This window comes from Acartia tonsa, chromosome 1, assembly GCF_053477335.1.
Source record: "Acartia tonsa isolate MP-2025a chromosome 1, ASM5347733v1, whole genome shotgun sequence".
Lineage (NCBI taxonomy): Eukaryota > Metazoa > Arthropoda > Copepoda > Calanoida > Acartiidae > Acartia > Acartia tonsa.
Window position 1 is genome coordinate 58,948,498 of NC_137260.1, and position 11,207 is coordinate 58,959,704.

At 33.0% G+C, this 11,207-nt stretch overlaps 2 protein-coding genes across 4 annotated transcripts; both read left to right on the forward strand.

The window, feature by feature from the left end:
* The first annotated feature begins 129 nt into the window (after positions 1 to 129).
* On the forward strand, positions 130 to 5,784 carry cyp33 (peptidylprolyl isomerase cyclophilin-33). 3 transcript variants are annotated; one of them, XR_013881355.1, is made up of 8 exons: positions 130 to 282; positions 566 to 646; positions 1,108 to 1,380; positions 2,423 to 2,596; positions 3,218 to 3,308; positions 3,988 to 4,136; positions 5,134 to 5,368; positions 5,661 to 5,784. XR_013881355.1 is itself a non-coding variant. In XM_080167674.1 (7 exons), exons 1-7 carry the CDS (start codon positions 163 to 165, stop codon positions 5,275 to 5,277), a joined length of 1,032 nt encoding a protein of 343 aa, XP_080023800.1. In that variant the 5' UTR covers positions 130 to 162; the 3' UTR covers positions 5,278 to 5,784. The 3 variants fall into 3 exon arrangements, 1 of the variants encoding a protein (XP_080023800.1); XR_013881352.1 differs by having other exon boundaries at positions 5,688 to 5,784; XM_080167674.1 differs by having other exon boundaries at positions 5,134 to 5,784.
* LOC145324930 (DET1- and DDB1-associated protein 1) lies at positions 5,764 to 9,433 on the forward strand. The gene is made up of 5 exons (XM_080167691.1): positions 5,764 to 5,866; positions 6,538 to 6,630; positions 6,947 to 7,016; positions 8,021 to 8,129; positions 8,615 to 9,433. The coding sequence occupies exons 1-5, from the start codon at positions 5,784 to 5,786 to the stop codon at positions 8,734 to 8,736; spliced, it is 477 nt and encodes a 158-aa protein (XP_080023817.1). The 5' UTR covers positions 5,764 to 5,783; the 3' UTR covers positions 8,737 to 9,433.
* The last annotated feature ends 1,774 nt before the right edge of the window (positions 9,434 to 11,207 follow it).

Genomic DNA, 11,207 nt, shown 5'->3' on the forward strand with positions numbered 1-11,207 from the left:
CCCCCCCCCTTTGACGTCCCTGGATTTGAGAACAGAACTGATAAAAATCAAAACAAAATTTCCTGTTTCGCAATTTAAAATTTTTTTCGGAGCCACTGAATTTTAATAACATCTGTGATATTTTTTGTACCTAAAACTTTTTTTTGCAGAAAATAATAAAAAATGGATCACGAAGGAGCATCAGGGGGTGGGAAAAAGTTGTTGTATGTGGGAGGGTTGGCGGAGGAGGTGGACGAGAAAACCCTGCAGGCCGCCTTTATTCCTTTTGGTGACATTGTCGAGGTAATCCTTAAACTATTGCTTGATGGCCTATATGAAATTCTGGCTTAGCCGCTTTTTATGGTCAAAGAAGGTTAAAATATTTAAGGATGGATATTTTATAACCTATGAATGAAAAGAGTTTTCAATTAAGTGAAAGCGAGTCTGTTTGTGAAAATTAAGTTTATACCTACTTATTTACCTATACACTTTGAAGAAGCTGTTTTAATTTATCTTGTAAAACAGTTTTTTAGGTGCCAAATTATTATAAAAATAATTTTGTATTAGACAACTTGTATTTTTTTAGGTGAATATACCCTTGGATTATGAGACAGAGAAACACAGAGGATTTGCATTCATTGAATTTGAACTACCAGAGGACGCACAGGTATTTAAAGTGTTAAGAGAGAGAGAGGGGATATAGGCTGTTTTATTACACTAGTTCCCAAAGTTTTATAATAACGTTTTCTTATTCGTTGGCTTAACAGCTTTGGGGACTTAGTCAATTATTTTAATTGGTTAAGTTAAGTGTTTAAACGTTTCAACCGCTAAATTTAATTTACAGGAGGGGTAATTTCATGTATCATCAATAGGGATTTACATAAATTTATCGGCAATTGTCTTATCCCTTTATATCATTGGTTAAAACTATTATTAGGGGCGAAATAAGTAACATTGTCTGTTGGTATGTCTTAGGAAATATACATAGTTCTCTCTAATTTTGTATACCAAACGTCCTAACGCTTTATTTATAAACTTGCCTTGACTCATTAACGGTTGCTTACAGTTGAGAATCCAGATAGAAATCATTAAATCAAAGTATTTTGTAATACAAATGATAAATTTTAGGCTGCAATTGATAATATGAACGATGGCGAGTTGTATGGGCGGACACTTAGGTGTAACCTGGCCAAACCAATGAAAATCAAGGAGGGAAGCACCAGACCTGTCTGGGCCACCGACGAATGGCTCCAAAAGTATGCTGGTGCCTCGCTGGCCACTGGTGGAGGCCCCGAGGGTGGCTCCATGCCTGCACCCGGGCTGGAGCCGAAGGAAGGTGCCAAGCGCGCGGCTGATACTGCGGAGGATGAACCGGAAGCCAAAAAGAAGAGGAATCCACAGGTAAAATTTTTTTCTGAAAGGAAAATGAATATATAATATTATGGGATAAGAGGGCCGACTGTTTTGGAGATATGACAGTTCACACTAGTGTTGTTAAGCCATAACCCAAACCCGATTTTTTGTGGGTTTTGGGTAGGTTATAAAAAAACCGCAATTGTTTTTACATTAGTTTTTTTAGTTGAATATTTTCTAGGTATCTAATTTTCTATATAATATAACTAGAAGATGGAAATTGGAAATTTTAAAGAAAGTAAACTTTTAAAAATTGATAAATAGGTTCATTACCTTCCGTTTTGATCATAATTATGTCTAAAATAGTCAGGTTTCATCATTATATAGTAGGTATATTTTAAAGCCTTTCGATAGACATTTCTGATTAACCCACAAAAAAACCGAGTTTGGTCGAAGTTTTAATTTAAAAGCCCGAGTTTTTAACAACCCTGGTTCACACATATGTATAAAATACAAAAATTTATAATTAGAATATTTGATATTTTTAAAAGCGAAGCTTTTCTATAATTATTGTTGGTCCTTCCGTACGTCTGTAACGGATAGCTTTTTTCGTTAATTTGGGCATGTTAGAAGTGTCCTATCGATTTCAAACTTTGCATGATGATTCCTGTAGTAGTTAAATATGATTTACAAAGCGTAGCAACTCTATAATCATTACCAGAAAGTCCGTACGTTCATTTTAAACATGTTAATTTTTTTTACTTTTTTAACAATAAATTTGTATGTGATCTAATTATCCGATTAATCTGATTTTTGGTATAATGATTCCTGGGACAATAACGTACAATATTATAAGCAAAGCAACTCTATAATCAAGTCCTAAAAATGTAAGTATGTCTATAAACATTATTCTGTATGAAGCGTTTTTTCAACAAGTTTACTTATAATTTTGCTTCGACTCTTTTACATTTATATTCTGATTATCCAGTTCTGACACTATACAAGCGTTAATGTCCGTTTGTCCTACCGTTTCAGTGCTTCTTTTTTATGGATGTTGTCATCCTTATTTTTAACACTTTTATCTTTTCAGGTTTATTTTGATATCAAGATTGGAGATAAGATGATGGGTAGAATTATTATCTTATTACGAGCAGATGTTGTTCCCAAAACAGCAGAGAATTTTAGAGCGCTGTGCACAAATGAGAAAGGTTTTGGGTACCAGGGCTCTTTCTTCCACAGAGTTATTCCTGGTTTCATGGTTCAGGTAAAAAAATATAATGTATTTTATTTTCTGCATCTTATTTAAATGGAGCATGGTGTTATTGTCAATATCTTTTAGCAAAGAAAGTAATTTGGGTATAATTTCAACAACGCATATGTAAAAAAAGAGATTATTAAGTTTAGTTGATAAGTTGGGTAGCAAGTTAGTTAATCCCCTTTTAATTCCAATCCTAAGTCTTAAAAATCTGTTAATATACTTTTAGATTAATCCATTATTATATGTTTTACTAAAAGCCGTTAGGACTATTTTTTACGAATCGTTTTAGTTTATAAAAGTAATCTTATTTACCTAGTTGTTTTCTCACAAAGTGTCAGTTGAGCGAGCACCAGTCTGATATCCTCCCCCCCCCCCCCCCCCCCTCTTATATTTAAAATAAGTTGAAAATAATGGAAGGGGAGATAAATTTATTTTTCTTCTTATGGTGAACCCCAATGGGGGTTATAACCCTGCGGTACCCAGCAAAGTACCCAAGATAAGCTAACCTTACTGAGCTAAAGTATTAAACAAACAAACAAACAAAAACTCCCTTTTAATTTATTTCAAATTAAGGAGGGGATTTTCAGTGCTTATGTGAAAGCGCCCTTATTCCTAATGATTTTTTAGGGTGGAGATTTCACAAATCACAACGGTACTGGAGGTAGATCTATATATGGGGCCAAGTTTGCGGATGAAAATTTCACTTTAAAACATACAGGTAGAAAACAAGAAACAAAAAATCGATTTGTACATAAAACTATTACCTAACTACCTAATGATTATTTAAAATCTACATTTCTTCCTCTTGTGTTTTATAATGATGTGACTGTTTTCTATTTGTTGAATTATTATATAATGACTTTAACTAAAGCATTGGTCTACTCGTCAAGCTGTTCTTGAGATTTAGATAAACTAACAATCCTTATAATATCCTGCCTTTTATATATAGATTAACTATTATATTAGGTACATCATTTATAAAGGGAATAGTAGCTTTTGCAATATTGCGTGAAGTTGTGAGTAAGATTCAAACTGTTTTTAAATATGCGTTTAATTATACTATGTGTTTTAAGAACAGTTAGACTTAATACCCGCATTTGACTGAAAGCTTGCTCACAATGTTACGCAATATTGTAGAAGCTACCAACCTTAGTTGAATTTATTCCGTCAATAAAAATCATTTCTAGAATTCTAATATAGAAATAGTCCACAGATGACCCCTTTACCATACACCAATATGTAAAGTTTATTTGCTTGAGACCTTGTTCATTCGTCTATAAATCCTCACTTCTAATGTATTTTGATGTATTATTTCCTAAATTAAATACAGTGTCAATAGTAAGTGGGTTAAGTAGGGCAATATTTTTGTCCTACTAAAAAAAATACTGTAATTTTAGGACCTGGAACCTTAAGTATGGCCAACTCAGGTCCAGGAACCAATGGGAGCCAGTTCTTCATAACAACAGCTAAAACAGATTGGTTGGACAGAAAACACGTGGTCTTTGGTCAGGTCATTTCTGGCTACAGTGTGGTTGAAAAAATAGAGGTAAATTATAACTTAGTTTTTAAAAGAAATAAAGCATAAAGTGTTTTCTAAGGTAAGAATGTTCTAATTCTAGAGGCGTAGTCGCTGCTCTTTAAAGTATTAGGTTTTTTTTTGTATGTAGCTTGAGATTTCGAAATACTGGGAGTCGATTTAGTTATTCATTTTAGGTTAGCTTCACATAGGTCCTGGGGTTTTTTTTATGCTACTTAATGTAAATATTTAAGTCTTTTGATTGGTTTAAGGCTTTTTTATTATTAAACCAACAAAAATAACGAGCCTAATTTTTTGCACTCGATGGTTTTTTAAAATGACATATCTATAATACAAAGTAGAACAATGTCCGTCTGTTTGCTTGTTTGTAACGAAGGATCTCGCTAACCGCTGAACCGAACGGGGTTTCCTTAACAGGGTAGCTTTTTATAGGTCCTGGAAAGGTTTATAACTATTTTCTTAGGGGATGGGACACCCCCCCCCCAAAAAAAAAATTTCTTTTTAAAACTAAAACTAAAATATTGGGGTTGACTACCCCCCCCCCTAAAAAAAAATAAATTCCATCCCCCCCCCCAATTTTTTTTTTTAAAAGCCGCTAGTCTATAATACAAAGGTGAACAATGTCCGTCTGTCTGTCTGTTTGCTTGTTTGTAACGAAGGATCTCGCTAACCGCTGAACCGAACGGGTTTTCCTTAACAGGGTAGCTTCTCATAGGTCTTGGAAAGATTTATAACTATTTTGGGGGAGGTTACCACCACCCTTTCCGGAGAAATCGACAAAAAAAAAAATTGTAATTAGCTAATAACGTAACTAACACCATCTATCTGCAAAAAAAAAAATATTTTTTGTGAATAGCTGATTTTAAAAGTGATTGAAGAGAAACAATTTTACGTGTTCCTAGAGGCCTCTAGGGTCGTATCCGCTAGTAGTATAATAGAACACGAATATTTCAATTCTTAAATAAATCTAAATGCTGAAACTGAATAAATTCATCTCTTTATTTAGAAATTCGGAACTAAATCTGGTAAGCCTACAGAGAAGGTGAAGATCGCCTCCTGCGGAGAGTTGACGGACAAGCACATCATGTCACAGAAAGAATTAATGAAGATGACCACGTACAGAGAGGGACAAGGAGAAAAGCTTGTATAGTTTCCAACATTTTTTATTGTATTGTATGCTTATTTTTTTTATATCTCTTTGAAAAAACATTGTGATAGAATGAATCAACTTTTAAAGAAAGGTGAATGGCATCTAAAGAAAAGAAAAATTTTCTTCAAATATTTTACCAGTAAAAAAAGATCATGATCAAATTAAAAAGTTTTCTTTTAAAAAGTACCTACCATTGCAACAAAATAAATCTAAATCTTAAATTTTCCTTATATTTTCATTTTACATAAGGCAAAAAGAAAAGTACATTGTACTATTCCTCTGTCTTGAAGCATCTTAATTTCCAGTAGGGCGTTGTTATTATCGAAAAAAAAAATAAGTTTTCCAATTGTGAAAATATTTGAGTAAAGATTTATTTTCTCTAGGTGACACATTCCTTTCTCTATTCAAAGATACCTATTTGTTTTCACAATTGTATTTTTTAAAGATTTATTAGAACTTGTTCTAATAAAAAATACTTAACTGAGTACCTGGTTACAGAAATAAAAATGAGTATAGCGGATGCACTGAAAGATTTACCATCTAAAAATAAAGAACACTTTTCAAGGCTTAATATTGAAACCCATAATAGGTAGTATATAACATCTTTTTATATTATTTCACTGTTTCTGGAGCGATGCTTTTCTGTAATTTACCATATCTGCTTGTAATTTAGCTATTAGAGTACAAACACTAGAGGGGGAAAGGGTTAAATAACTGTATCTCCCAATCGCATCAACCTTGTGCAACCTTTCTATTGGGTCATTGAAAATCAACCAATGGTGTCGCTTATATTAACACAGCCAAGTAGCAGAAAACAATTTGCTAGCAGACGAAAAAGGTCATTGAAAAAGAAAGGGAGGTAGTTGTTTGTATATACATCTATACTATAGATCTGTATTTCTGCTGATTGTGACGGAAAACTCTTTCTTTAATGGTAACTTTCTTTAGGTAAATGTATCTCATGACCTTATATTGAAGTTCCAACTGTAAATGTAAATGAGTTGCGCCAGTTTTAGAGCCAAAGCATTTCCCTTCTTTAAATACTAATTTGGGTATCTGACTGTCAACAGCAAGTACAATTTTTAACGTCTTCAGTTATGACGAAATTTGTTGAGAGATTTAACCCGTCATCAGTAACCACCTTGAAGACATAAAAATCATGTTACAAATGTTGAACATAAATAGTACATACAAAAAAAAATATTATAACCATATCATAAACCCATGGCTACTTTTGGACATAATCATATTTGTTTTTAGATCTTACAACAATCGAAAGTCAACGTATTTGACAACTAAAGATATTCCTCCAGAACAAAAGATTGTTACAGAGAGAGAAAACATGCTTCTGAGGTAAAACTTGTTTTATAATAGATAAGTTTTAGATTCGTACATTGATTCTATCTTAATATGAATTAATGTTAACTCCATAAGCATTTGATGATAGAAGCCATTCGTTTTCAAACAGAAGTTGCAAGAAAATTTTAAATAAAATTAATTTCCTGTAAAAAATTAGAAACCTAGTCCAAAGACTTATAAAAAAGCTTTTGATGACTGCTGTATGATACTGTATTTATTTTATTGATCTAGCCTTGTTATTTACATAGTATGTTCCTTCATACATACAGATCAAAACTCATAACTGTTGAATATGTTTAACATGATGTAGATACCTGCACCAACAATGGGATAAGAAAACAAATGCTATGAAGAAAAGACAAGGAGAATCTGGTTCACAGGTAGAAACTTCCAGGGAGTAAGGGAGGGGACAATGGATCGAATATTCAATTTTTTCGAGTCTCAGACTTTGGGTACCGGCTTAAAGGGAATGTACAAGAATTTAGCAGTTTCTGGCTGACTTTGGGTACTTGTTCAGCCAATGCCGCAACTCGTGTGTTAGTTTTGAATATCTAGCAGAAAAGTATCAATAAACTTAATTTGTTATGATGTGGCTGGTTTTAACAATTTTTTTCTCTCCAGAAAATATCACTTCACAGATAAAAACTTTATTGTGATATTTATTTAATAGCCATTCTAAGAACCCAATTAAATTTTGGGTTATTGGGCGATGGGTTGAATGGGTTCCAGGGAGATTTTTATAGATATTAATTACAGAATGATTATGTCAGTCTGATGTGCTTGTAATCTAATTTTCTAATGAATGCTTTTTTCTTGGAACTCTTTTCTAATTTAAAAGTTTTCTGCCTCTCCCTTTACAATTTCCTTCATATTTTCCGGATTATTCTGGATTTCATAGTCTTTCAGCGATAACTCTTAAATTGAATTAATTGCCCATTGTCCCCTCCCTTACTCCCTGAGGAACTTCATTCTTGAGAGCATCCTTTTTTTATGACTTATTCCTGATCATGGTAATCAGTCGCGCTTTTTAATGGCCAAATTGCACTCACCCTGTTATTATAACCTATACAAGAAATAAAGAACTCTTTTTAATATATTTTACTATACTACCTAGAGAGGGAAAGGATTAAATAACTGCATCTCTCCATCAATGTCCTTGTGCCGACTCTCAATTATGTTATTGAAAATTGACCAATAGTGTTGGGAATATTAACACAGCCAAGTAGTAAAAAACAAGTTAATACTAGACGAAAAAGGTCATTGAAAAAGGGAGGGAGCTAGTTATTTGTATATACATCTATACTATAGATCTGTTACTTTACTAATGTTTATAAAATGAAACTTGTGTTGTGTATAATGTACATTGATTGTTTTCCTTGTACAGGATGAGCCTGCAGAAAAGAAGCCTAAATTAGAACAAAGCACCGGGTCCGGTCAAACAACCACTAGAATACTACCTGGATATTCAGCTGGTCCTAGTAGATCACATCTAGGTATAGTACATGTATAATATCTGTATAGCTTAACCCACCCCAGGACAAACAACCACCAGAATACTATCTGATATTCAGCTGGTCGTAGTAGGTCACATCCAGGTATAGTCCATGTAAAATATCTGTATAGCTCCACCCACCTCAGGACAAACAATTGATTTATTTAAAACTAGCCGCTACATCCCTAGAGGCCTCTAGGGGCGCGTAAAATGTTTTATTTTCAATCTATGTTAAAATCAGCTATTTACAAAAAAAATATTTTTTCGCCGCTAGATTGGGTCAGTTATGTTATTTTTTGCGATTTCGCTTGGGAGGGTGGTGGTACCATCCCCCCAAAAAAGTATAAACCTTTCTAGGTCCTATAAGAAGCTACCCTGTAAAGGAGAACCATATCAGTTCAGCGGTTGGCAAGTTTCTTCGGTACACACAAACAGACAGAGATCCTGTTACTTTATTATTAAGATTAATATGTCTTTTTATTCTAGGAGGTCCCTCCCGAACCAACATTACTAGTCGCCCCTCCGGAGGGTCCAACAGCAGCGGTAGCGGCGCCAACTCTAGTGGCGGTGGCGGTCAGAGCAGAAGTAGTGTCCTATACCTCAATTAACTTTTTCTGTGGATAACAAGTATTTGAAATTAACCCACTTATTCTTGATATTTTTATGTTCTTTGATTTTTAGGCACATAAATCATAATGATTGAAAATTTAATTTTATGAAGATTATTTGGGTTAAATGCATCAATACTGTTTTCAATGAAAAAAACACTTAAAGAATTCGATATTGCACAAAAGTATTTAGTTAAATTTTTTTTGTTTAATCCATAATTTATATCATCCATCATATTTTAGCGCAATAACTTTTTCTTTAAATGCTTGTGTCTTTCCAGGGAGGGAAAGGTAAATGGAAGAAAATTAATCCTTAATTTTTCTTTCACTGGCCTATCTCTGATTCCCTGGCTTGTGACTGATTTACCTTGAAAATACATACTTTTAAAATATTATTAAGTTTATATGTATTTATAATATACCTATCATATTACATAATAAAAAGTTTCATATAATAAAATCTCATCATCTTAAGATTATATTTCGTTTAAAAAATTTTATTTTTAAAAATTATTTTGCTTTTTTTCTAACCTTTTGTCTTCCTTTTAAAAGAATTATTTTTATTTTAAAGAATAATCAAATTTATTTTTGTTATTAATTTTAGTATTATTTGGCATTTTTTGTCTATTTATTATTTGTATCTAAATGGTTTCATGTATTCAAGGTGAAAAAGAAAATAAATTTCATATAAATATTACTTCATTAATTTACTAGCGGATACGCCGCTAGAGGTCTTTAGAGGCGCCTGAGTTAAGTAATGGGAGGGGGAGGAGATGGGTGTTAGTAGAGCCTCCACTTACAAAAAGTTTATGTTTATGTCAGGAATGCGGAACAGTTTGATTTTTGGCTCCGACTTAAAATCAATAAAAACTTAACAAATTTTTGACAAGTCTATTTTTAACTTGGATGGTTTTAAAAGTTTATTTTTTGATACAAATGGCCTTGAAAAACTTAAAAGGGGCATTTGCACACGACACAACAGAGTTACCAAATTATTATCAATAAAAAAATCTCTTCTTTTTTTTAGCTAACCCGATCCCGTTTTTATCGAAAATAACGGCTCCAGCAAAATATGGCGGCTCCGCAATCGCATCCCTGGTTTATATGGTACTTGCCTCCAAAATAGTTAAAATCCTTCCCTGGTCCTATAAGAATTTTAATGAGAACCATATCGGTTCAGCGTGATCTTGAACAAAGTAGCTTCAGACAAAGTAGCTTCGGACAAAGTAGCTTCAGGACATTTACTTAAGAAAAGTAGCTTCCTAAGAAAAATAGTCTCCAATATAGCCACAGCGCTCGGCCCCGTGGCCTGCCTAGCCGCGGGCGTTCGGCCCCCTAGCCTATAACCTAACCTAACCTATGTTAGCCTCAGAACATTTATTTAAAAAAAATATCGTCAACTGATAATGCATAAACGGTGTGCAAAAAAAAAATGCGGACATTTTAAAAATTAAAATTGCGCGGCTTGTATTAATAGTAGAAAAATTTTATGCATATCGTTAGAACCGTTAGGAAGTCTATTTTTTGGAAATATTAAAACGATTCCTGTGCTATATATAGTTTAGGAGCGATATGGTAAAATGTCCCAACTGCCTTAAAACTTGACTTGCGAGTAAATCATTAAAGATTAAAGTATATAAAAAATATGTACCTTTTTAAAATTCAAATTGCGCGGCTTGTGTTAATAGTAGAACAACGTTATGCATATCGTTAGAACCGCTATGAAGTCTATTTTATGGAAATATAAGAATCATTACTGTGCTACTTATAGTTTAGGAGCTACGAAGTAGAATGTCCCAACTGACTTAAAACTTGACTTGCGAGTAAATCATTAAAGACAAAAAAAGGGTGTGCAAAAATGCGAACATTTTTAAAATTCAAACTGCTCGGCTTGTGTGAATAGTAGAAAAATGCTATGTATATCGTTAGAACCGTCATAAGCTCTATTTTTTGGAAATATAGGTACGATTTTTGTGCTATTTTTAGTTTAGGAGCTGTATTGATATATGTGAGAAAAGTAGAAATTTTTTTTTTGAGTTTTAAGTCAGTTGGGACATTCTACCACATAGCTCATAAATTATACATAGCACATGAATAGTTCTTATATTTCCAAAAAAATAGACTTCATAGCGGTTCTAACAGTATGCATAACATTTTTCTACCATTAACACAAGCCGCGCAATCTAAATTTTAAAAATGTACGTATTTTTATTTGCATACCCTTTAATTTAATCTTCAAAGATTTACTATTTAAGTCAAGTTTTACACCAGTTGGGACATTTTAACACGTAGCTCCGTAACTATATGTTGCAGAGGAAACGTTCTTATATTTCCAAAAAATAGACTTCCTAACGGTTCTAACGATATGCGTAACATTTTTTTACTATTAACACAAGCCGCGCAATTTTAATTTTAAAAATGTCCGCATTTTTTTGCACATCCTTTAGAATTTCGTAGATTTTGCAAAAAGT